The following is a 25,465-nucleotide window of genomic DNA, read 5'->3' as shown; positions in this document are numbered from 1 at the left end:
TCTACACCCCACCACTATCGTCGTCCACTTGGGGAGGGCAGGGACACGAGGGCTGGTGGGCGGGGAGGGGTTGGCGGGCTGGGGTCTCCTGGACTCCCGCTGCCTCACGCCCCTGCCTCCAAGCCTCCACATGGCCTGACCCGTGTCAAACCCAAGAGGGCAGGAGTGGAGGTCAGCATCTGCCCTCCTTACTCATGATGGGGAAGCCAAGGTCCCAACAGAGCCCAGCCCCATGGTGAGCCCGAAACGGCCCTGTGGGAGGGCTGTGGACAGCTTGGCCCTGAGCTGCCACCTCTCATTTTGTCCTTAGCATAGGTAGCCCCATGCGCCTGGAGACAGAGAGTGTCCCCTGATGTTCGCCCTGCCCTGGGGAGCTTGGAAACCTCCCCGCACTCCCTTTTTCCATTTGTTACCCAATAATGTCCCCACGGCCTAAGGGGGAGGAGAGAGAGGACTTCGTCTGGCACTACGGGGCTCCAGCAGGCCACTCTTTTCCTGTCTCCTTTTTATTGGTTTTCTGCCTTTTCTTAGCACTGTCCTGGGCCTGAATGTAGCATCCTGCTCCCCTAATTAAATGAGTGCGTAGAAACTTCAAAGATCCGACATATAAAATCCACGATGAATGGTGGTCGTGGCTGCACAATGAATGTATTTAACTTCGCTGAACTGTACACTTAAAATGGTTTAACTGGTAAGTTTTATGTTATGTATATGTTACCACAATAAAAGAATTTAAAATATATAAAGTTTCACTGGCAGCATCTTTTCATCTGCCCTGTGCTTGGAAGTGATATAAACACGTGTGAACTGTGGGCCGCCACGTCCTGAGTGAGGATGGGGGTCCAGTGCACAGGCTTTGTGACCTCTCTTTCTCACACACGGGGCCTCCCGAGCCCCTTTGCGCTTTCTCCTGAGTTCCCGTGCTGGCTGCTGCTGGGTGGGCCGGGCTGGCAGACTGGCCCAGCTGCCTCCAGGATGCTCTGATGCCCTGAGAACTGAGGCTGGTTCTTGAGGGGGCTCTCCTGGCCTGGACCACTAGAATCACCCTGCCCAATTGCTCAGGGAGGAGAGGGCATGGTTCACCTGCACCCTTCCTCAGGGGCTCTGCTGGGGGCAGGAAGGGGGTGCTCCAGCTGGAGGTTCCCAGAAGAACCATGACTCTGCAGCGGTCACATCGCCTTCCCGAGACTCCCGGGAAGGAAGACCCTCCCCATCACTTGGCCACCCTGTTCCAGGTGTGCTGGGTCAGGGAGGGGAGGAAGATAGGTCAGGCACCTGCGGTGATGGAGAGAGCCACAGACAGGTGGGGGTTAGGGGTAGCTTGGCGGGGACAAGCCCTTTCGACCTCTGCAGTTTCCACCTCTGAAATATGTGAGCTCCGGCAGGGGAGGAACTTGGCTTGTTTGCCGCCATATCCCCAGGGCCTAGTGCAGGGCTGGTATACAGGAGGCGTCCAATAAATGCCGAGGGACTGAATGAATGGCTGAATGCGTTGCACAGGTCAGTACTGAGGGCCTCCGGCTTTAGGGGCCCACTCACTCTTGGACTCAACGTCTCCCCTCGTGCATTCATTCCTCATTCATTCGTTCCTCCCCTGCGCGCGCCCTGCACCCATTCATTCATGCGCTCCGCCATTCACGCTCGCACGGTTCATTCATTCCCTGCCCCGCCGCCATTCCTTCCCGGCTCCGGCGCCCACGTGGCACCCAGCACCGGGGTCCGGCCCCGCGCCCCCCGAGTGCGCCCCGGCTGGGCGCTGCGGGGGGAGCCGCTGATCCAGCCGCGGCTGCGCGGGGCCGGGGCTGGCGGGGAGCCGGGCTGGGGGCGGGGGGCGGGCGCTCCCTGCGGGAAGCCGGGCGGGGTGGGGGAGCCCCGGCCGCGCCGGCTCCGGGAGCGCTCGGCCTCGGCGGGCAGGGCGCGGGCCCGGGGCGGCGGCGGCGGCGGCGGCGAGCGGCAGCTGCCCGCGGCCATGTGGACGGGCGGCCGGCGGCCGGGCCGGCTCCGCCGGGCGGTGAGTACCTGCGAGCCGGGAGGGCGCGGCGCGGGCACCGGCGCGGAGGCGGGGCGGGGCCACCCACGCCGCGGGGCGGTCTCCGCACGGCGACCGAGGCGGCCGGGCCCCCCCCTCGGCCTCCTCTCCCTCCCCGCGGCGCCCCCTCCCGTGCTGGTGGGCCAGGGCCCCGCCACGGGCGCTTCGCTGGCCGGGAGGAGCCGGCCGGGCACTCTGGGGAGCCGGGCGCTCTCGGGGCGGGGCGGGGACTCGGCCTCCGCGCGCTCTCCTGTCCCCAGAGCGCCGGTCCGGGCTCCCGGGGCCCATTGGCGGGGTCCTTACCCCCACCACGCGCGTCGCTGCGGCGGGAGGGAGGGTGGGACCGGCGGCCAGGGCAGGCCTGAGGGTCTGGGGCTCGCGCTGTGTCCGGGGGCCGGCAGGCCTCCTCCTGCCCTGCGTCAGGGGGCAGGGCCAGACCCCGCTGGGGGAGGCCGGCCACCGAGAAAGACCCAGGAGCCCGAAAAAGGCTGGACCAGGGCCGGTTCATTGAGCGTGTGCAGAGTGTGGGCGCGCGCCAGCCCCAGACACCCTCTCTCTCATTCAGCACCTGCAAGGCAGGTGCTGTTAATTCCTCAGTTACAGGAGAGGAAACTGAGGCTCAGGGCTGGCCCAGGGCCGCTCAGCTAGTGTGCTCTGGAACCCAGCACGTTGGATGGGAATTTCTGCCCTAGCGTTTCCGCTTCCTGCCTGGTGTAGAGGTATTTCCTTCCTCGTCTGGGCCACACCCCATTGCCAGTGTGGTTCTTTGGGGGCAGGAATAGCGTGGGTGATATCCTGGAGTCTCCTGAGCCAGCAAGATAGGATTGGAGTAGGCACCCCAGAGTGAGTGGGGGTGGCTGAATGAGGAGCGCTTGCAAATGTGGAGGCCTGGATGGCCAAGGTCACCCCACCTGCAGACCAAGGGTCAAGGCCTTGGGCCGTGCTTGGGACAGGGTCTTCACAGGTCTGGCTCCTTTTGAGGCCCCAGTGCCCGAGATCTCTGCAGCCCTGGACAGGTCCTTTCCCTTCTCTGAACCCCGGTCTCCCACCAACCACAGCAGAGGCCCTTCCCACTCCTAGGGCCAAGGAGGACTGTGGGAGAAAGCCCCTTATAAACTGTGGTGTGTGGACTCTGCCAGGCCATGTGTGGCACCGCTGGCTGGGGCAAGTGGCTCCTGGAGGCGGCTCTGCCTGGCATCTGTGATGTGCAGGGCGGGGAGGCAGCAGCACGGGCCCTGGCAGCATCCCCGAAAACCCTTAATTTTCCTGACTCTCACTGTAATCAGGGCGGCACAGAGAAGCCAGCACGGAGGCAGAGGCGGCTTCCTCCCGGCTGCTCGCTCGCCGGCTGGGGCGCGGCGGGGCTGCGGGAGGACCCTTTCTGAGCGATCGTCTCATATTTATAGATCCCCTGTGCTTTGTGTTCCTCGTAGCATCAGAACCTGGAGCTGTTCGCACCTGGGTCTGAGTAGGGAGGTCAAGGGCTGCCTGGAGCCTCAGTCCCGAGAAACGAGCCTTCCGTGGGCTGGTGTGGGGAGAGAGATATTGCCAGGTCAGGGAGGAGAAGGGAGTCAGAGCGGTCTGGAAGATGATCCCACCCACTCTCAAAGGCTCAGGCGCGGGGTCTGGCCCACAAATGGCTGCCATTTATTGAACACCTACTATGTGCCAGCCACACATCATCACCACACCACTTGGAAGTGGTTCTTCTACTCCTGTAGGTCCTTAATGATGTTGAAGAATGAATGAGTGAATGAATGAATGAGAGAGAGGGAATGAGAGCAATCCGTGAATCCATGGCTTGTTTGTTGACAGTCTACATATAATTTTCCAGATTCCAGGAGGCTCATGAGGCCCGAGGGCTGAGTGGGAGCTGAACAGGTGTGTCCAGGTAGCAGCACAGGCCAAGGCCTGGGCCTGAGGGGGAGAGTCCAGGGATCAGGAGCGGCTCGGTCCTGCTGGAGTCTGGAGGTCAAGGGCATAGCCTTGGGGCAGGGAGAAGTGGCCTCTCCCCTTAAAGCAGGTAAAGATCCCTGGGGCAAACCAGAGTGACCCCCAGGCTCACTCTGTTGGCCTGGAATTGCACCTCTACCCCCCGCCCCAGAGTCCCTTCCTGGTTCCCTCTCCTGCTAGTGACCAGCCTGGGAGAGAGGGCTGCATGGGAGTCCAGGGTCTTGAGTTCCCTGTGTGACCTCAAGCAAGGCCCCAGCCCTCTCTGGGCTTAGCGTCTGGGCTCAGCAGCTCTCACAGTCAGACTTCTGCAGCCTGAGAGCAGGCACAGGTGGTAGGCTGTTGGGGGGAAGAAGCTGGCCAGAGCTGCCTCTATTGGTCTAATATTATAGTGAATGAATGAATGAATGAATGAGTGAATTCTACATTCACCTAGCATATTCTCCAAATGCACCCCACTCCATGCCGTTCATTGGGGCCACTTAGGTGAGCCCTTCAAGAGCTCAGTCTGTCGAGACACCCGAACCCTGACCAGTGCAGTAGGTGTCCCTGCCCCCCAGCCAAGAAAGTGACCCAACAGTGGCCACAGCCCCAGCAGGCCATGAGTCTGGAGGCCAGTACAGCAGCCGCTGAGGGCTACCTGGGATCAGCTAGTGCCCAGCTCTGAACCAGACTGCGGATCTGCAGTCATTTTTCAACTAGCAGGACCTGAACCAAGTCAGGGAGGGAGATGGGCCCAGACTGGGCCCTGCCTGGTGAAGATGGGCGTGGAAAGTGCCTGTCATGCTGCAGGAGGTGTGCGCAGGGATTATGGGGCACATGGGTGGAGAAGCAACGTGGGTAGACTGAAGGGGATGGCGAATGGATGGTGGACGGGCGGACGAGGATGGGAAGCGTGCAGCAGGACAAAGCAGTGGATGGATAGGTAGAAAGCTAGAGGAATAGATGGGTAAGAGGAGAACCTGATGGATGTAAATGGCGAGACAGACGGGTGGATGGGAGGATGGATGGAGGAATGGATAAGGATACAGGACTAGATGAATAGACTAAGGTATCAATGATGGATACATGGGTGGACTGATAGATGGGAGGATGTATTTCTGATGCACGTGGCAAGATAGGTATGAATGGGATGGATCTAAAATGAATGGATAGATGTCAACAGATGGATGGATAAAGGGCCGGATGGAATCAGGACCATGAGCGAGAGGATGGGTGGATACGGGCATGTGAAAACGGAGGGGTGGTGAACGGATGCAGTCGATGCGTGGTGCTGGGGTAGATGGCCGAGGACTTGAACGATGTCAGTAAGACGCTGGGAATAGGAATGGACGGGTGGATGGACGGAGAGGTGCATGTCTGTATGTTAATGAATGCATGGATATAAGCATGGAGGGGTGGATCGGTGCGTGAATGGACACGTGTTGGCGGACGGATGCATCCGTGGATGGAGAGATGGATGCACGGATACAAGAGACAGGGAAGGATCCATGGATGCGTGGTGGATGGATGGGCACAGGAATGACCGGACGAGTAGATGGGCGAGTACGTGTCAGCCGATGGCAGGTGCAAGCACGCACGCGTGCTCTGATGCACGGAAGGTACATGCTAACGGCTGGATGGTTACGGGGCGGACGGGTGGTCGGGTGAGTGGAACATCTTTATTCCCTAGATGCTGGTATCTGGCTCACGTAACCCCCTGTCCCTGCTATATGACACGGTAGCAGGGAGGCTGCAGGGCTGGGGCGAGGGGGGCCTTAGGCCTCTCCAGTTACTGTTGCTGGAAGACACACTCAGGGAGGCCACAGTGCAGCCTCTTATAGAGACGGGGTGATCAGCGGGGACTCCTGCAGGGACTTCCTGGGGGGTGGGGTACTTCTTGGAAGATCTGAACTGCACAGAGCAGGTATGTGGATGCTGGGGACTCGAGGCAGCTAAGGTACGTGGCCACCCTCCAGGGTCTCGGGCCAGCACAGAAATATCCAGAAGCAAAGAGGCCAAGTGGTTAACAGAACAAGTGTGAGGATTCTCAAACCCTTGATGTTCTCAGACCCTTGATGTCTTCATCTGTAGAAGGAGGAGGTAGTAAAAACTTCTGCAAAGAAACGAGGCTTACGGAAGGTGAATGCGCCCGTCAGGGTTTGCCGAAGGCCGCGGCACAAGGCAAGCACCAGGTACCCTCAGAGCCCATGCCCTCCTCTGCGAAGTGGGTGGCAACTCCCAGCTCAGGAAGTCAGCTTAGGAGAATTAAAGGAGCTTTGAGCTCTTAGCAGATGCCCAGTGTGCCCGACCCACAGGAGCCGCCAGCGCCCCATGGTTGGGTCTTCCTGTTCCAGCCCCAGGAGGCAATGGCAGCTGTGTCCCTCCTCTCGGAGCTCATTAAGACCAGCTTCCCACCCATGAGAGTGAGGGAAAGGCGCAGGCAGTGGTGGAGGGGCTGAGGGGGTCCTGGAGAGGAAACGGTGTGAGTGCATGACCTCTGGGGCTCCTACGCCAGGTCTGCCACGTCTGAGCCGTGCGACCTCGGCCAAGTCACTTCGCCTCCCTGAGACTCTGCTCCTTTGAGCATAAAACAGAGTTCACGGTCGCCCCACCTCACAGGGCTGGCAAGGATTCGGGCAACAGTGCATGTCCATGTCCAGCACAGAGCCCGGGGGCCACACAGCGGGGCTCAGGAAGTGGGGCTGAGACAGATGAGTTAAGAGGTTGGGCTGCCGCGCCAGGAGAGGCGGCCCAGGCTGCCAGAGGTGAGCAGGCCCAGGCCGTGAGCATGGCAGCCGACAGCATCCTCCAGGGCCTCGGGCCCAGGCGGCTGAGAGCCAGTGGGTTGTTATGACAACGGGAACTTGTCTGATGCAGCCGGCAACTCTGAGAGAGGCTCGGAGGACCGGCTGGCCAAGGCCCTGAGAACACTCCTGTGACCATACAAGCCAGGGAATGGGCAAATCAGAGCCCCGTCCTAATGAGCCCTGAGGTCCTACTAGGTGCCAGGCTCTGTGTCAAAGGCATCCAGTATGTGTCCTCTTCCCACTGCTGCCCATGAGCTGGGAATTGCTCTGTCCCTGTGCAATGAGGGGATGTGACTGCCCAGGGTCCTGCTCAGCTGCTGGAGAGGAATTTGACCCTGTATCTGCCGGCCTCCAAGCCCTGTTCGAAGAGGCTGGATGGCTGCTGCTGTGGAGGGCATTGTCCAGCTGTGAAAAGGTGGCCCTCAGGGGACTGCGGAGGGGGGACACTGTGTCCTTCCCAAGAGCCCGCGGTCCCTCCCTGTGCTCTCCTCACTGTGCCCAGCCCGGGGGAGGTTCACACCGCGCTGCAGGTCCTTGCAAACCGACGGCCTGGACCTGTGATGCATCCGCTTCCACGTTCATTTGAGAACCGCTTGCCGAGCAGCTGCTATGTGCCTGGCCCCGTGTGGAGACCTGGGATAGAGTGGGGCGTGCATTTGAGGAGGACACAGATAACAAGCGAATGGGGACGAGAGTATCTGCTGCGGTAGGGGCCGCAGCGTGAGAACAGCAGGGGTTGCACGGGGCTGTCGCAGGGCGGCTGATCTAAGCCAGGCGGTGCAAGGCGACAGGTGGTGCAAGGCGACAGGCGGTGCAAGGCGACAGGCCGTTGAACTGGGCCTGGAAGGTAGCGGGGAATTCGATGATGAGAAGGAGGTCAGTGCCCTCGGCAGAGCGAGCTGCAAGTGCAAAGGCCCTGAGGCCAGATGGAGCTTCGCACTGTTTAAGAACTTGATAGGAACTTCAGGGGTGGGCCGGGGAGCGGTGCACAGTAGCAAAGACAGAAGACACTGGATTATAAGAGCCTCGCGGGGTACGTGAAATATGATTGTCTGGTCATCTGGTCTGTGATTTTAAAATTTCATGCTGGCATGTTTGTGGGGTGTGGTCGGGGCCGTGGGGAGGGGTGATTGCAGGTGTCCCGGTGAGACATGGTGGCACCCGGAACCAGCAAGGCTATGGCGGGATAGAGGGAGGCGGTCAGACGCGCCGGAACTGGTGCTTAAGGGTGGGGTCAGGGAAGAGGGACAGGGAGGGGTTAGGGCAGCTCAGCTCATGGAGTTTTTCGGGCGTTCGGTCAGGGGTACCGTGGGTCATCCAGAGAAGCCCAGCAAATAAGGGGTCCCCAGCATTTGATGTGAGGTGTCTGGGCACTGCTAAGTGGGTGGGGCCCTGGGGCACGGCCATGAGCAGGCAGTGCCAAGGAGAGCCTAGGCCATGCTCCGAGCAGCACCACTGCCCAGCGCTGGGGATAGTGGTGGCCACCAGCTGGCCAGCCAAGGGCCTGGGACTGCCACCCCCCAGCACACCTTCCCTTGGCTCATGCAGGACTCCCAGGAAGGAGTCCTGCCCGGACCCCTGGCTTCCTGAGACGCCAGGGACAGGCCCGTCGTCCCCTTTCACACAGAAGAGGAAGAGCCGAGGCCTGGCTCCGCCTCCGCCTCCCCACCTGACCCCACCTGACTGCACCCTGGGCCCACATGTGTCAAGTGCTCTGGCCTCACAGGGTCATGAGCCGCCGCTCCTCCCTGCATCCCCCGTGTGTCACCGAGGAGCAGCTGCTAGGAGCGGAGACTGAGGATAGCCATGGCTTAAATACGACAGCGGGTTATCACTCTCAAGTTAAAGAAGTGCCGGAAGCAGAGGCCGTGGTCTGGTGTGATGACGCCACACCGAAAGGGACCCAGGTTCCTTTGGTCTTTCTGCTCCTCCATTTTTTACGCATGGCTCCTGCCACAAGTTTGCCTCCCAGGGCGATGGAGCTGTAACAGCTCCAACCATCACTCCCGCTTTCCAGACAGGAAGCAAGAGGGTGGGGAGTGGGAGCAGAAAGGGTACAGGGAAGCCCTCCAATCCCTTTTGCTGAGCTCTCCTAGAAGTCACACCCAACTCTGTTGATCTCATTGGCTACCCCTGGCTGCAAAGGAGCCTGGGAAATGCAGTTTTTTAGCTATGTGCCTTGCTTCCCGGAATAAAATGAGGGTTCTTCCTAAGGGAGAAGGAGAGAACAGCAGGTAACCAGCAGTCCCCACCACGCCACACCTGCCGCCCGGTGCAGTTCTAATTTCCTTCCTCAGGCCCTGGTCCGGCCCTGTCGTGGTGGCCATGACCACTGCACATACGTGCCCAGCACCCCAGCTGGCAGAGGGACGGCCACCGGGTGTCGTGTGTGGAGTATTTGAGGCCCAACCCGGGGCCTCGGCAGGCGCTCATCCAGTGCAGACTGCCTCCCCAGACAGAAGCAGAGCCCAGGACATGACCTTGTCCTCTCTAGCACTTTCTAAGCCCTGAAGCCCAGCTCCCATGTAGTGAGAATCGATTCAGGGGTGGGAGGGTCACCCCCGCCGCCCTGCCCCACGCTCTCTGGATCGATGACGGACAGGCGAGCATTCGGCCGATCACTCTGGCCAGTGAGGGATGGGCGGCCCTGACACCCCAAAAGGACGTACGGATCCCAGCCCCGTGGGGAGAAGACGGGTTGGCGAAGCACTGGGAGAGGCTTGACCATGGACTAAGAGGGATGCTCTCGGCGACCAGCTCCAAAGCCTCGCGCCCTGACTCCAGCGGCCCCAGGCAGGTTGGCCATGGCGCCCCCATGGAGCCCAGGGCCGAAGCCCCCAGGAAGGGAACTTGCAGTGAGGACCTTCAAAGCCACAAACTGAGCCCCAGCGCAGGTCGGAGCCCCGAGGGCCTGACATCCCTCTGCAGCTGGGCGGCCTGGCCCAGTGGGGAGGAGACAGGGGTGTCACCCGGCCGGCTGTCTGCCCCGGAGTCCCCGAGCCCGGGCCACGCGCCCGCCACCGGCCCCCTCGCCCACCTGGGCCGGCGACGGGAGGCCAGGCTGCCCTTTTCGAGGTTCCTGGATGAGGTCACTCTCCGGGTACTGGACCCTGGGACCCTGGAAGCTTTCCAGGGGCTCAGAGGCCGCAGCCTGGAGCCCCCTCCAGGTGAGCAAGGCCCAAGCTTGGCCCAGGAGCTGCTCACGGGAGCTGCAGCCCCAGAGAAGACCCTGGCCCTGAGCCCCCCGCCGTCCTCAGAGGCAGCAGCCGAGGCTACAAGCAGAGGGGGGCCGGGCCGGGTGGCGGAGACCAGTGGGCCTCACGTGGGCAGCGGCGAGCGTGGAAGCCAGGTGAGTCTCAACCCCAGATCACCCCCCCACCCCCCGCAGCCAGCGGGGCGGAGGTCCACTGCGGCCCCTTCCCTGCCCCCTCCGTGCGCCATTTCCCCACGAGTCCCCGGCTGACCCGCTCTGAGTTTCCAACCACCTTTTTCTTAATAGCTGCAACAGGGAAGACCTCGGTGCCGAAAGAATGAATCTCTAAGGTGAAATTTCTGTCTCTGGGGCAGGCAGGCAGGACTGCGTGTGCCTGAGCAGTAACGGTAACATCGCCACCAATCCGCAGAGCGCTCAGCCCTTTACCGTGGGGTTCCGTGTTATGCCTTTGAATTTCCAAACCTCAGACACCCTCCACGCGGGGTAGGCTGTCGTAGTCCCGTCAGGCGGGTGGGGGGGGTGCATGTCCTTCATGACTGAACCCGTTTCCTGACATTGGAAGCTGAGGCTCTGGGGGAGGGGCTGCGCTTGCCCCGGGTCACGTGAGTAGTCTGGGCTCCATCCGACGTCCTCGGATCTAAAGGCAGGGCTCAGCACCTCCGCACACACATAGTCGGGCCTCAGGCGGCGGGGCAGAGAGACTCCGTGACACCGTAGCTGTCCTGGAGATGGGGCTGTGCAGAGAGGCGGCACCCCAGGGAGGCGGCACCCCAGCCTTGGCGCTGCCCTCTGTCCCCCGAAACATCTGTGTCCCCTGGGGCCAGGGTGAGTCCTTGTGGGCTGTTGGGGATGCTGCCTCTGTCCCCAGGGCCTCTGTCCCAACTTCTCCCAGCACAGGACGGAGGTGAGGGCTACAAGGCAATGTTGGTGGGGATCTCGACCAGCCCCCCCAAAATGGCTTTTCTGTGGGGTAGGTTGCTTTAAAAACAAAATTCTGAGTGAGCGCGATGGCCGATGGTTTTTGACTGTTTCCTGGCGCCATTCTGACTCTTGCTCACGGCCTCAGTGCACGCCCGGAGTTCTCAGCCTGAAGTGGACTCGGTCAGCTCGAGGGTCTGCTGCCTGCCGTGTGACCTTGGATAGGTCACCCACCCCCTCTGGGCCTCAGTTTCTCGAGCCATGAGAAGGCAGTGTGAGGGGTGTGATTTTTCCTTCGCCTTGTCACGGGGAAAGCATCCAGCAGGAAGCCAGGAACATCGTGTCCCCAGCCTCCTCCACAAGGGCCCGGCGACCTGGGACCCCTGCCTCTGCAGCTGTGGGGTCTGCACACCTCACAGACTTCACTCTGGGGACCACTGGGCCCGAGGGGAGCCCCGCGACACCTAGGCCTCTGGAGGATTTTGTCTCAAGGCTCCTCCAACATGTCTCTCGGGGCTGCCAGGCAGCCCAGGGCCTTGGGGACCATCAGAGTCAACAGCGGGTGCGGGGAGTGTGAGGCTCTGTGCCAGGGCCCGGCCAGGAGTGTCCTGCCCGAGCTGCTGGCGTCAGCTCCCTGGAGCAGGAGCTGGGCATCAATTCCTACCTTGACTTCACCGCCCCCCGGGGCTGTATCGCATGGTGGGCACCCACTCTGGGCCCCCACTCTGGGCCCCCTCAGCTCCAGCCTCCCACCAAATACTCAGAACAAGCCAGTAAGAGAGAGAGGAGTGGCCCATCTCGCAGACCAAGAACTGAGGCTCAGACGCTGAGCCCAGCAGGCCACGGCCCCCTCCATGTCTGCTCGTGAGGGGTGGGGATTAGAGATAATGGGTGAATGGAGCCTGGCATACAGCAGGCACTCAGTCCCTGGGATGACAATGGCGATGAGGATGACGATAGCCCCTCTCCTGCGTGTCCCCTGCCTTCCCGGCTTAGACAAGCCTGTGTCCCTAGAACAGTTCCCAGCGTGGACGTGAAGCTTTGGGGGAGCAGGGCAGACCCGTGGCGTCCAGTCATCAACCTGCAGGCCATTTCTCGAGGACAATGCCTGGAGTTTCACCACTAAGCGCTTCAGGGAGGAAGCCACGAACCAGGGGTGGACCCCGGATGTCCATTCTGTCTCTGTCCCATCAGGCTGAGTGGCCACGGGTGACCCTGGTCCTCCCCTTCATTGTCCAGCAAAGAAGAAACCAGTGTAGAAGGTCTCTGGGACCTCCAGCCATCACTGTCCACAGACCTGGGACCAAGGCTCACTCATACTATGGGGTGAATGACCCAAGCCAGCCATTTCCTGAGAACAAAAGGGTCAGAAGAACAGGGCCAGGGTCTTGGAGGGAGAAGCTGGCTGGGTGGTTGGATTCTGTCTGAGGGGCTTCAACAAGTCACTCCACCCTCCGGGCCTCGGTCTCCCCGTCTGTAGGACGAGCTTGGGTGTTGGACAGCACCTCTCCCGCCTCTGGAGGGGCAGCTGCTTCCCCGCTCCCCAACTGTTTCCACGTGGGAATGTGGGCAGGAGTTGCCAAATCTCCCAAAATTTCAGTAGAAGCCAAAAATACGGATTTTAAAATGTAAACTCTCCCAATTCTTAAATGTTGGCTCAAATGTTTTAAAAAATTTTAAATCCTCTTGCAGGCCAAATACAACATGCCGATGGGCCAGATTTAGCTCCGGAGGCCAGTTTGCAGCCACTGGCCTGGCCCTTCTGCAGCCACACGCAGCTGGGACCCGCAGAGGCCATGCAGAGCTAGGCCAGCGGGGGGCTCGGGCAGGGAGTGGCAGGGGGCAGCCCTCAGCCTACGGCCAGGCCCTCTGGAACCCCAAGGGGGAAGGTCATTCTTGGCCCCGTCTGGGGACAGCCGCAGGTCAGGCAGGGCCTGGGTTCCGGTCCCCAACTTGCTGAGTGACATTGGGCAAGTGCCCACTGGTCACACGTGAAGAGAGATCCCAGTGGCTCACCTTGGTGTCACAACCACAGTGTTGGCGAATGACCCACTGTGTGTCCAGCACAGGCTAGCCCTGGGTATGCCGAGGGACACAAGGCCAGCTTCTCACCTATGACACGGTCTGTGACCCTGCCAGTTCCTCCCCGCTCTTGGAGACACCTGCTCTCCGCCTGTCTCCCTGCCTGCTCCTTCTCCGTCTCGATGGCTCTGCCCCTCCCTGAACCCTGACCTGGGCAGAGCCCCTCATGCTCCCCATCTGCACTCGCCGCCTTGGCCATCTCATCCAGTGTGGTGGCTTTGAGTGCGGTCTCTATGCCGACCACTCCCAGATTCACCTCTCCCGGACCTTCCTCTGAGCTCCAAACCCACGTGCCCAGCCGCTTGTCTACGCTCCTGCTGGACACCTAATAGACACCCCGGGATCTGAACCCCGATCCCCTCCCCACCCACATCCAGCTGCTCGGGCCCGAACATTCAGTGCCGTCTTTGGCGATTCTTCCTTCCGTACCCACCTCTCGTCTGTCAGGGCATCGGAGCGCCTCTCCCACCCGCACCCCGGTCCCCACCCGCCTGGGTTTGTGAGGGCGCCTCGAGCTGGACGCCCCCGGCAGGCCCTGCATTCGCTCCTCAGTGTCTCCTCCACTCAGCGATGTGACAGAGACTCCTCTGTTCAGCCTTTGGGGGCGACTTCTGATCCCCCGAGATGGAAACCAAAGTCCTGACGATGGCCCATGAGGCCCCCCAATTCAGCCCCTGCTCCCCACTGGTCACTGGGTGTTCCCCAGGCTCTCCAGGCACCTACTCCCACCAGTCTGCTCACTCTTCATCCTGACCTCCTGGTTGGCAGTGGCAACCCCAGTCCTCCCTTCTCAGCAGAGTGTCCCAGCGGACGCACTGGGGCACAGGGACACTTCGCTGTTGTCTTATGCAATCGGTCTCCCCCTCGAGGATGTCGGCACCGTGGGAGCAGAGAGCTTCCTCTCGTTCCTTCGCTGCTGAGTCCCCTGGAAGAGGGCGCACAGTGAACGTTTGCTGAATGAATGCAAGAAATCAAGGAGTGGCGTAGGCGTCTGAGAAGGGCGGCCACCCCAGATGACCAAATTAAAAGGCCAGTTCTCATCGCCCTCTAGAAGCTCTGTTCCCGAGAGAGTCACTTCCACGCAGGCCCCCTTGCTACTCACAGTGTCCTCTGAAGATTTTCCATTCTCCTTAGATGAAGGATGGAGCTCAGAGAGGCTGAGAGCCTTGCCCGAGGTCACGTGGCTGCATAGGAGGCCCAAGTTGCTTTCGGTGGGAGGTAGGTGGCCCCTGCCTTGGCCACGCCTGGGATCTGTCCCTCACCGCAGGCCTCATCTCTGCCCTCCGTATTCTTTGGCCTGGTTCTTCACCTGGAAGTGCGGTGGGGGGAGCAGGATAAGGGGGAAACCGAAGAAGCCGGAGCCCAGCGTAGACATGGGGAGGCCCTGGGGGCTGAGCGCCGAGGTTAGGGGCGGGCAGGCCAGCCCCAGCCCCGAGGGACAGCAGGACCCCTTACCTTCGCTGGACGAGTGGGAGACAGAGCTGGGGCCAGAACCCAGGCCCCCATGTCCCAGATGTGACCCTTGGCACCCAGCAGCCGCCTTGATTACCCCTCTCAACAGTTTTGAGAACCGCACAGTTCGGAGTGGGTGGGCAGCAATGGGACCTGGCCAAACGGTCCAGTAGGAGATTTACACATCTGCTCATGGGGGCCGGAGCTGGATGCCGGCGGGGCGCTGGGTACCAGTCAGGCTCGGGGGCCCTCCAGTGTGGGGTGGGCTTTGGGGAGGGGCACGAGATGGTGTGAATTTGACGGGCTGAGAGCTGGTAGTTGCCTGCTATGGTAGATTCTAGCCAGGGTCAAGGCGTATCTATTTCACATGCCACCCGTCATGGATGTCTTAGTCAGGCTCCCAGGGCAGACACAGTATTCAAGGAGAAGGCCTGGGGGGGAACTGGGGGCCTATTTATTGGCGCAGGGTGATAGGCAGGGCTTAATGCTTCAGATGGGTGGTTTATAGTTGGTACCAGCCAGGCAAGTATTCTGAAAGAGGCTGACATGTGTGAGGGAAGCGCAAAGGCCCCGAGTGGTGGATAGCTGGGCGAGTTTGGTGTCAGCACGGGCGGCCAGCCGCGGGTCACGTGGAAGCCAACCGAGGGGCGGTTGCAGGGAGCCAAGAGGGTCAGGGCCTAGTCAGGACTGAACAGGCCCTCCTGGAGCCTCGACTGGCGGCAATTGTGCCGCCAGTCTCATTACTCTGGAGAACACCCACTGTGCGCGCGTGCATCACCATACCAGGGCAGTCTCCTAGAGGGTGGATCAGAGCCTGTCTCACAGCAATTGCCTGCAACATGCATGTTTTTCCTTAGCTTCTGTTTTGTGATCTGTGTTTAAGGTTAGAAGAGTCAGCCCAAGTCTGGTGGAGGATTAAAATGAGAGATTGAGGTCTCATGGGGTTTGCTTGGTGGAGCAAGCAAGAGTGGACTGTTTCCCACCCAGGGTGGTCAGTCCTGAGTCTCTGGAGTCCCACAGGGCTTAAGTGAAGGAAGTCGGCATCAGGAGGCAGGTAGTGTTGGTGGTCACTGCGGGAGCCCAGGGCCTGGGGGGACAGGCATCAGGGGGGAGGCCCGGCGGCCAAGACTACTCGAGGGAGGAGGTGGCAGGTGGGCTGAGGCAGGGGTGTGTGGCACAGTCTAGTTTGGCCAACAAGTAAGATACATGTTGTTGTTGGGAAATCAAGGTGACAGCTAGGCTGGATCGCCCAGAGGGGACAAGCAGAGAGTTCGGGGCAGACAGTAACGAGGTCACAGGTGTGTTGCAGGAAGGGGCATTGGGCTGTGAATGTAGGGTGGCCTGGAGGGACAGTGCCCAAGCAGGGTGGACCGTCCCTCTGACAGCACTTTGAGTGCTCGCCTGTGTCCCACCTGCGTCAGGAGAGTATGGGACCCTAAGTGCCTGTGTGTCTCTGGAGGGGCCAGAGGGTCCCTGAGGGTATTTTCTGCCCCATCATCTCACACCGGGGTCCCTGCACGTCCCACAGGCCCCGCATGCTCAAGGTCCCCACCTGCCCCTGCCCTCCTCCCAGAGCAGAGGCACCACTTCTTGGCCGGATGCCTAGGCAGTGCCCCCAGCAGAGTCTGCCCAGCCCGCCGGGAAGCCCTCGGCTAGCCTCGGCACTGTGAGTGAGCCATTCCGTGTGCTGGCCTTGGTTAAAAATGGCATCTCGGGAACATCCCCAAACCTTGTGATTATGAATCGCAGAGTCAAAACTTAAACACGGGGCTTTGACACCAACACCAAGACCATTGCCAAAGGCACAACGCCTCCCCAAAAGGCCAACCTCACTGCCATCCCTGCTCCCCGACCACACACACAGCCATGACTGCTCAGCAGCCTGCATTCAGGACTTACCGGCCCCCCACCGGCCCGGCGGAGGAGCAGGGGTAGTCCAAGGACACAGCTAGGAAAGACAGGCCCGACTCCAGGGAGCCCACAGGTGCTGTGGGGGCATTAACCCAACAACTCTGCTGGGTCTCCCTGGAGGACCGCCTGAAGGAGGTGGCCTTTAAGGGTGAGAGCAGTGGTTATCCCACAGGCGCCGGGTCTGGGGAGCATTTGAGAAGTCTCGGTAGGATCAGAGGCAGGATTCTGGAACAGCAAAGTAAAGGGACCCCTTCCCTTCCTTGGCTGCTGCCCTGCCCATCCCCCACCCCCTGCCACCAGGGGAGCTCGGCAGCCTCTCCCAGAGTCCCTTCCTGAGGGAGAAATTCCCAGACAGGCCTTTTAGAAGAGCCGAAACATTCAATATAAATAATTAATGCTAGATTTTTTTAAATTAAATTTTAATACATCCTTATTAATTTTAGACAAACTTCCTAGCAAGTCATTCACTGTGAGTGATGGAGGCACCTGGAGACTTGAGGGATGTCCCCACCTCCGGGTGGGTGAGGCCTCTGAGGACTGGGGTCCGAGCCCAGCTGGGCTCCTCTCCCGGCGCTTAGCTGTCCGCGCCGCAGCCCGGGACTGCCGGCCGCCCTGCCCCGCTCAGCGAACGACCGTGCGCGGGGTGGTGGGTGGAGGTGTCACTGTTATTTTTGTTATTCTGCTGAGGGCGATCCCAGGACTGGAGTGCGGGTTTCATTTCTCCACCATTAGCCCCTGGAGGCCGGGCTCGCCCCTTTGGCTGCCCTGTCCCCGCTCCGAGAGCTTAGAACAGAGCTGATGAATGAATGAATGAATGAAGAGCCCTCCGTGGATGGACAGCCCTTGGACTTTCGGGTTAGGTTCTGAATCTGGCTGGGGCTGACCCTCCCAAAAGACGGCTCCTCCCACCCTGCGTGCTGNGGGCTGCTGGAGAAGGGACAGGGCTCCTGCTGCAGGGAACCGGCAGCCTGAAGGGAAGAGGCAGGAAAAGACTAGTCGCGGTGCCGAAGGATCCAGGCATGCATTGTCCGTCTTTATTGAGCGCCTGCTGTATGCTGGGATATAGTGCCCCGAGCACGGTGATGGGGACGTGGCGAAGGTGGGCCTGGGGCACATGGGGGGCTTGGGGGAGGCGTTGGCTGAGCAGCCAATCTTCTTCTTGTGGGAGGAAGACACACAGAGGGGGTCCGGACTCGCGGTCTCAGACAACTTTCAGAGTGTCGGGCATCGCGTCTGGCCGCTCATCCGAGGCACCCCGGGGATCCTTTCTTCTGAAATTCCTTCCCCCATCCCGGCCCTTTCGCAGCCCGCGGTGATGAAGGGCAGCAGAGCGCTTCGTCCGCTGCCCCCTACCCCCCACCCCAGCTTTCAGGTGAGGAAACTGAGGCCGGGGTAGTCCCGGGAAGGCCTGCCCGCGCACCCGGGGAGGTGGTGGCCGAGTCTGGCCCAGGTCTCCGGGCCAGGCCTCCCAGCTCGGCGCTGACGGCCGGGCTGCGCCCTCGCCCGGCGGGGCGGTGGGGGAGGCGGCGTGGGGCCCGGACCGGAGCGGAGCGCGCTCCCGGCGGACGCGGCCACGGCGCCCCGCGCGAGGGGCCGGGATGGGCAGTCATCAGTCTTCCCAGGTGTGTCGCGTGGTCCCTGGGCTCAGCACCCCGTCCCCCTTTACTGCCAGCCATGGCACGGAAAGACAGGAGAAAGCCCCCGGGAGCGGCCTCTCCGGAGTGATGGAAGGCCCGCCCCGCGCCCCCCGCTCCGCGCAGGAAGTGCGATCCCGCCCGGGCCGCTCGCGGTCCCTGTGGTTCGCCGGCGCCCGCAGGGTTAACGGCAACGGTGGGTCCCGCCGCCTGGAGCTCAGCGGGGCTGCCCGGCTGCTCGGGGCTGGGCCGGGAGGGTCTCCAAGCCGCGCGCGGGCGGGTCTGCTGCGCAAGCCTGGCAGGGAGCCCCGCCGGCGAGCCGGGCGCGCAAGGGTTAATCCCTCGGGCCCGGGAGGGGCGGGCCAGGCCCGGAACCCCAGAATCTGAGGGCAGCGGGGTCCCTGACTGAGGAGTCTGAGGTCCTGAATGCCATCACCCTCGGATCGTGTGAGTGTCGGGCTCTGCATTCCCGTACGGCCCCAATTCCCCGATCCGAACATTCTCCCACTCGGAGATTCTGAGGTGCCGGGGCTCGGCTTCTCCGGGAGGGGGTGCGGGGCTGGAAGGGTTAACGGGCAGGGGGGGTGGCAGGGGGAGGCAAGGCCAGGGGAGAGTTAATGGGACCCAGCCGGGTCCCCCTCCTTTGGGCGAGCGCGGGATCGCCCCGGACCGTGCCACCCCAAGTCCCCGAGCCAGCCCCCTCCCCGGGGGGCGTAACTAGGTGCTGGGGAGCGCGGCGGCCCGGGCGGGCTCACCTGTTACTCGGCCGCCACCCACTGAGTCCCAGGGACCGCGGCCGGGGACTGGGGGCTGGGGGCGCGCGGGCCGGGCTTCCCACGGAGCGAGCCACGCGCCACGCGGGGGTGCCCCGCCGCCGCGCCCGACTGTGCCCGCGGTGCCCAGCTCCGCCCGGCGCGGCCACGGAGCGCACGCCTCTTGCCTGCTGACCCTGTCGTTTGGTTTCTCGCAGGCCTCTGCCGCAGACATGGAGAAACTCAGGTGAGTGGAGCGTCTTCGTGCCACCGCTCGCGGGCCGGGTCGGGGTCGGGGCGCCGGAGGGCGAGGGGAGAGCGCGTCTCCGGGGCCCGCCCGCAGAGAGGCTGCCCGGGCTGGGGTGCGGTGTGTGGTGCGTGTGTGCGCGGCGAGACGATGGGGAGCGCGCGCGGGGGGCGCCTCGGCCGGGCCGGGGCCGCTTCGGCTGGGGGCGGGGGGTGCGCCACCAGGCCCCGGCCGGCCTCGGTGGTCTGCGCGCCCCGTCCCGGACTCTCGATCGTCTCCCGGGACCCTCCGCGTTTCCGCTCCTGCCGTTACGCACCGGTCCCGGGCGCCGGCTGGTCCCCCCACCCCCCAGCTGACAGTTGCCTGGTTCAGAGCTTTTAAGTTTACGCCTCGTGGGGGCGGGGATGGGGGATGGAGTCCTCGCGGCTGGCCACGGCAGTGGCGTTTTGGAGCCATTTTGGGGGAATCCCGCGACGGCGTCTGGGGAGCGTGCCCTGCGGCCTCCCTCCCGGTGCTAAACTTTGCGCCCTTGCGACTCCCCCGGCTGCCTTCGCGGCCCTTCGCGGCCCTTCGCGGCAGGCCCGGGATCGGCGGATTTGAATATTCACGACTTCCTCCGAGACTTCCCTTGGCTATCCCGACCCCCACTTTGGGAACAGCCTTCCTGGGTTTTCCTTCCGGAGTCTGAGCCGAGGCGTTGTGTGGGCAGCAGGCCCAGCTTCGGCCGCAGGGTCCGGCACTGTCGATCCGTCCCGGGTCTCTTGTACGCGCCCCCGCCCCCCCACCTGCCCCCAAAGCCAGAATCGGCATCCGTGGGGAAGACTCTACGTGGCAGGGTCACCCATTCCACAGGGGGCCGGCAGAGCCCTGGCTCGGTCCAGGGCGAGGAGTCTAGGGGCCAGGGGCCGGGGCCTCCCCAGGTGACTCTTAGTAAGTGCTGTGGGTGAATCACTTGGGAATGCCCAGGTAGGTGCCTGGGACAGACAGGTGGTCTCACAGAGACCCCAGACTGGACACTAGAGCAGGGCCATCTCCTGGCCGCTGAGCTGGAGTGCAGCCTTGCCTTGTGGGTCCCTCAGGGCCAGGACCAGTTTGCCCTGGGCTGGGAGGAGGGGCCCAGTCTGAGGTTGCAGACGCTCAGACAGAAAACCTGTTGTCTGTCAGGCAAGCCCATCATGTCATGGTCGAGGTCTGGGGGCGCTGTGAGGCCCGGAGAGCAGCAGCCTTGGCTCTGGCCACACAGATGAGCTCAGGCCTGAACCCCCGCCGCCCTCCCAGGTACCCCACATTGCCTGTTGTCTCACTAGTACCCACACCAGGGTTGGGAGCCCTGTGGGAGAGGGGACAGCTGGGGCTTGAGGCAGAAGTAGCAGTCATGGGGTTCCCTGAGGCCAGCCGGGGGGCCCCTCTGTGGCTCTCTTCCTTTTTCCCTCCCTCCATGCTCCGCCAAGGCGTTTGAGCACCCCTCTTTGTGCCCTGGGGAATAGTAGCAGAGACAGGGCCCAGCCCGGTTGGGGACTCAGGTGCATAGGTGAGCCAGGTGGCAGATCCACCGCCTCAGCTGCTGGAGGAGCCAGGCATCTCTTTGCCTGGTGGGCTGAGGGCTGCCCTGGGCTGAGTCCGGAAGGCCACATGGCCTTTTAGCTGAGGCAGAATTCCGGAGCTGGCAGGACCCAGCATAGCCTCCAGAATTAGGGAGGGTCCTGCCGCCCCCTCCCCCTCATCCCATTAGTGTTCTCAGAGCTGCTCAAAGGACCTTTCCAGACCATTCTTTCCTGGCCAGTGAGAGGACTGCCCCTGGAGGCTTCTGTCCCGAATTTAGTGCCAGGGGTCCGGAACCAAGAGGCCCAGAGGGATGTAGGGGAAGCTGGTCAGCATGGCCTCCCACAGGGAAGGTCACAGAGTTCGGGGTCCCACGGACTCAGAGTCACCCGAGTCCTGATCCTCACTGGGCCTCAGTTTCCCCATCTATAAGGTGGATGTCTAACCATCCCCACCACGCAGGACTGTTGGGGGGATGACGTGAGCTACCATGGCTGACATTCCCACTGGGACCTGGCCCATGGCAGGGCCCAGGCAGAGGGTCACCATGGGGCATCGGAACCACAGACTACAGGCTTCCCAGGCAAGGGAAGACGCATCCGGGGTCCCGGTGTGGGGTCCTGGGGGGCCCGTGCCTCCTGCCTGCACGGCGTGGGCCTGGGACCAGAACCGAGAGGGCCTCCCTTTGTCCCAGCCTCGACCTGTCACCCTGCACCACCCCAGGCTTGTGGGTTGGTCCAGGAAGCGCTTTTTGAGTGAGCAGAAAAGCTATGTCACCACAGCTCCAGGGGTGGGCAGGGACAGAGCCGGGCTCTCCCTGCCCCAGCCCTCGGCCCAGCTCCCCGGCTCCCACTCCCTGCCGCCCAGCCCATGCTGTCGCTTCTGTGTCCCAAACAAGCTGTCACCTTCATGGCTCTCTGCCTTTGCCCGCGCCGTTCCCTCTGCTCAGAACGCCTTTCCACCTGCCTTCTCGTCCACATGACAAACTATTTGCCCTCCCTGTCACCTTTTCTCTGTGGCTTTTGTGACCTCTTGCCCCTCACCCCCAATCGGCTTTATTCCCCCTCTGTGTACCAAGTCCCACATCAGACACTGAGTCACACTTAGACCCAGGCCAACCCTTCAGAGCAGGGACGCTGGTCCATCAACGGATCCTTGCAGAGATCCTGGGTTGGAGACACTGGCCTGGGGAATCAAGGTGGGCTTCCTGGAAGCAGGGACACTTGAGCCCAGACTTGAAGGAGGAATAGGAGTTTGCAAGGAGGATGGCCAGGATGGGCCTTCCAAGAGGTGCAAAGGCCCAGGGGCCTGAGGACACAGGATGTGTTCAGGCAGACAGGTGAGCGGTGGGGAGGGGAGGTCCCCAGGGCTTTCCTTGCCACCTGGAGTGTCCTCTGTTCTTCCCTCAATTTCTTCAGCTCCCGTACCTGGCAAGGGCTGGCACGCGGTAGGGCTCCCCCAGTTCTGGCCACTTCCGCTCTGGCCTGTTGTTTGCCCCCTGCTCCCTGCTCCTCCCTGCTCACTCAGCTTTCCTGCCTCTGACCGCTTGAAAAACTCTTCCGGTGACACTCAAGTATTTGCCGAAATTAGCAAGTCCCAGCTAGACTCTCCGTGTGCACAGCCAGCTGTGCCTCTAATCCTCAAGTTAATCCCCTCCTCTGCCTTCCTCTGCACAGGGCCCCTCGGCCCTTGCCCCCTGCCGCGGCCACTTTGTCCGCTCTGTGTCTTTGGGGAAGCTCCTTTCTCTGTGGAAGCCTCAGTCCCCTGCTCATGTAGGAAAGCAGGTCAGTCGCCTCACGTGGCATCTGGGACTCAGAAGGTGCCCAGGAGACCCAGAGCTATTCCCGGAATGAGTCCGCCCCTCCCCCCAAAAGAGAATTTGTCAAAGTTGTGAACGGTCGTGAACATATAGAAAAAGTAATCAAGATCCATGAAGTTTAGGACAACCACTTGATGACCACCACCCGGGCCAGTTTGAATGCTGCCAGACCCCCAAGTTCTCCCCAAGACCCTTCCCATTACAGCCCCTCCAGATCCCCCGAGGTCTCCAGGATCCTGACTTTTGTGATAAAGGTCCTGTTTTCATCAGTCTGGCCACCTACATGGAGAGCACACCTAACACACAATTTCACTTGCCTGGTCTAGAACCTCACATACATGGAGTCTTTCAGCCACGGTTTCGGGCTGGCTCTTTCTCACCAAAACATCATGTTTGCAAGAGTCGCCTTCGGTGGTGTATGGCGCCGTTTGTGGCTGGCTGTCTCGGGGTACAGCATTTGTGAGCGAAGTTACTTCAGTCTATTTATTCGATGATGGATGTCTGGGCAGCTTCCGGCCTGGACCACTGAGAGCGAAGCTCCCATCCAGGTGATCTGGGGAACACGTTTCTGCATTTCTGGCGTGTACCCCAGAGCAGAAGCGCCGGGCCACAGGGCATGCATCCAGCCAGCTTTAGAAGATGCGGCCCCACTCTCCTGGGTGTTCTGCCTGTCACCCTCACAGCAGCCCTTGGGGCTCCTGCACCTCCACAGCCTCCCGGCACTTGGCACGCTCGGGCGGCGAGCAAGGTGCTGTTTCTTGCCCCTGCCTGGATTCCTGCGGATTACTGGCCATGTGGATTTCCTCTTCTGTGGGGTCTGTGCGCGTCTGTCCATCGAGCTGCCCTGTTGATCTCTAGGAGCTGCTCAGACAGTCCCCTCCAGGTACCCGGACGAAATACACCTCCCACTGCTCATTTGCTTCTCGCTCTTCAAATGGTCCTCTGATGAACAAAAGTTCTTATTTTTAATTCTGTTGAATGTTTTAGACTTTCGCTTTTCGGTTCAAGGTTTTTGCGTCTTGTTTAAGAAATTTCTGATGTCGTGAAGTTATTGGCTTTTTTCCACTCGACACTGATTTTTGTGTATGGTTTCAGGGTGGGCTCTGTTTTTGTTTTGTTTTGCTTTGTTTTTGCATGCTGACACCCAAATGTTTTTGCCCATGCTCTTCGAGTTGTTCATATGATTCAGATTTGTTGTGGTCCAGCCCATGCCAGACACCGTTTTTCCTGGATGCTGGAGGGACTGAGGGGAAACGCCAGGCTAATGTCCTACAGCTAGGGACAGATGGTTACCAGGTCCTCTTACGGCTGTAAAAGCACACCGACCTCCTCACCCCTGGCCCACCATTCCCCTCCAGACGCCGGGTCCCCTCACATTCTGCAAACATATCAGACGGGCTCCTGCCACAGGGCCTTTGCACGTACCGTTTCCTTCCGCCCAAAAGTCCTTCCCCAGGCAGCCACGTGACTCCTGACTCCCCTCTTTTTACATCTTTCTCAGTGTCATTAGGAGGGGGGAGCTTTCCCGACCACTCGTTCTGCTTACAGTCAGAGCCCCTCCCCCACCATCCTTTCCTCGCTTTGATTTCCCCAACACCCTGACCCCTCCTTGACTCACAATCTGTTTTATTGGTTTGTCTTCAGTATCCATCTCGTCCAGAACAGCAGCCCACCGGCGATCCCCAGTGCTTAGAACGGGCACATAGTACGTGCTCAGTAAATGCTTTTGAGACCGAACTGTGAGGAAGAAGGTGATGAAGGACTGCTCTTCCCCACTCTACCCCACAAGAAGGGGAGTGTTGGGGAGCACTCGTGCCCCCCGCCCCTCCCTCGGCCCTCAGAGAGTGGTGGAGGTGGTTTTTGCTTTTTTTTCTTTTTTAATCATCCACTGAGAGGCCCTGAGAGCTGCAAGAGACTCTGGTGGACAGATTTGGCCTCAACTTTCCACCTCTTGTCTCCTCCACTCTACCCTGAGCAGGTCCAGTCTCTCCCTAAGTGTCGGCCTTCAAGGCGCTCTAAACCTGATCCTAGTGGAAGAAGGTTGGTGGACTAATTCTCACTAAGGTGTGAATGACTGCCTCACTTTGATTTCTCCCTTTGGGAGTCAAGGCATTACAAAGGGACCCTCCATGTGGATGGTTCTCTCTGTCCCCACAGCCCATCTGGGTCCCCGCTCTTTTGCAAAGGCTCCCTGATGAAGTATGTGATTAAAAGGGTAGATTGACCTGGGTTTGAATCCCAGTTCTAACACTTACTGACAATGTGGGCTTGGGCAAGTTTCTGAACCTCTCTGATCCTCAGTTTCTGCATCTGTAAAATGGGGATGACAATAATATCACCTACACTGGAAAGTGTTTTGAGAATTAAATCGTTAACGTGGAGGTTGGCACATGGTTAGCGTGTGTGGGCTAGTAACTGCCTGCCCTGCCTCAGGCAGTCTCGTGTTGCCCAGGCCCTGTTTCTCCAGCCATTGGGCAGGTGATATCATTCCCACTATGGAAGAGGGGACCTATGAGGTGGAGCAGGGCATGTGACCCACAGCCCTGGACTGATTTACGACCGACCGTGAGAGAATTTCAGAGTCAGGGCAGGGGGCCGGCTTTGCTCACCCCTGTACTGTCTACACTTTTGCTGAGGGGGGCACATCGCTGGTCCTGGTGTTTTAGGGCAAGGATGGGCTGTGTGCCTATTTCTCGGCGTTGCGGGTTACCCCGTTAACCACAGGCAGAGACCCACCCCTGACCGTGATCTCTGGGCCTATGCTCGGGACCAGGCACTGTGCCCACAACAAGCGGGGAGTCAACTCCTGTCCCCCGTCCGTCAAGAGGCCCACTGAGGCTCTGGGGCTCGTGGGCCATCAGGGCGCCAGTGTCAGGGGCAACGCCAAAGTGTCTGTCTTAATGGAGTTGCTGCCACCCCTCGAGAAAGGCTCTGACCCCACCCCGGGCCACGACTCCTTCACCTGGACGCTGGGCCTTGCGGGGGCCATGCAATGGCAAAAATGCAGATGGCACGCAGCGGGTGATGGGATGGGGGCGAGCTCAGCGGGAGCTTCCAGAGGAGGTCGTGATGGTCGCAAGTGCCTCTCTGGGCTTTGATTACAGAGGGGGAAACTGAGGCCCAGAG

General features: G+C 61.1%; 2 protein-coding genes across 3 annotated transcripts in view; one reads left to right on the top strand and one right to left on the bottom strand.

Moving 5' to 3' along the window:
* Positions 1-1,971, bottom strand: part of LOC120619782 (atherin-like) — a 12,673-nt gene extending 10,702 nt beyond the window's left edge. The window contains exon 1 of the mRNA XM_039884359.1: positions 1,707-1,971. Within this exon, the coding sequence (XP_039740293.1) occupies positions 1,707-1,971 (265 nt within the window). The remainder of the gene's footprint in view (positions 1-1,706) is intronic.
* Positions 1,844-25,465, top strand: part of BEGAIN (brain enriched guanylate kinase associated) — a 44,156-nt gene continuing 20,534 nt past the window's right edge. For both annotated transcript variants that reach the window (XM_039884225.1, XM_039884224.1), the window contains exons 1-2: positions 1,844-2,011; positions 18,950-18,978. In XM_039884225.1, the coding sequence (XP_039740159.1) occupies positions 1,970-2,011; positions 18,950-18,978 (71 nt within the window). In that variant the 5' untranslated portion in view covers positions 1,844-1,969. The remainder of the gene's footprint in view (positions 2,012-18,949; positions 18,979-25,465) is intronic.

Source organism: Pteropus medius, unplaced genomic scaffold (assembly GCF_902729225.1).
Source record: "Pteropus medius unplaced genomic scaffold, Ma_sr-lr_union100, whole genome shotgun sequence".
Taxonomy (NCBI): Eukaryota; Metazoa; Chordata; class Mammalia; order Chiroptera; family Pteropodidae; genus Pteropus; species Pteropus medius.
This window is presented reverse-complemented; position numbering and strand designations above follow the sequence as displayed.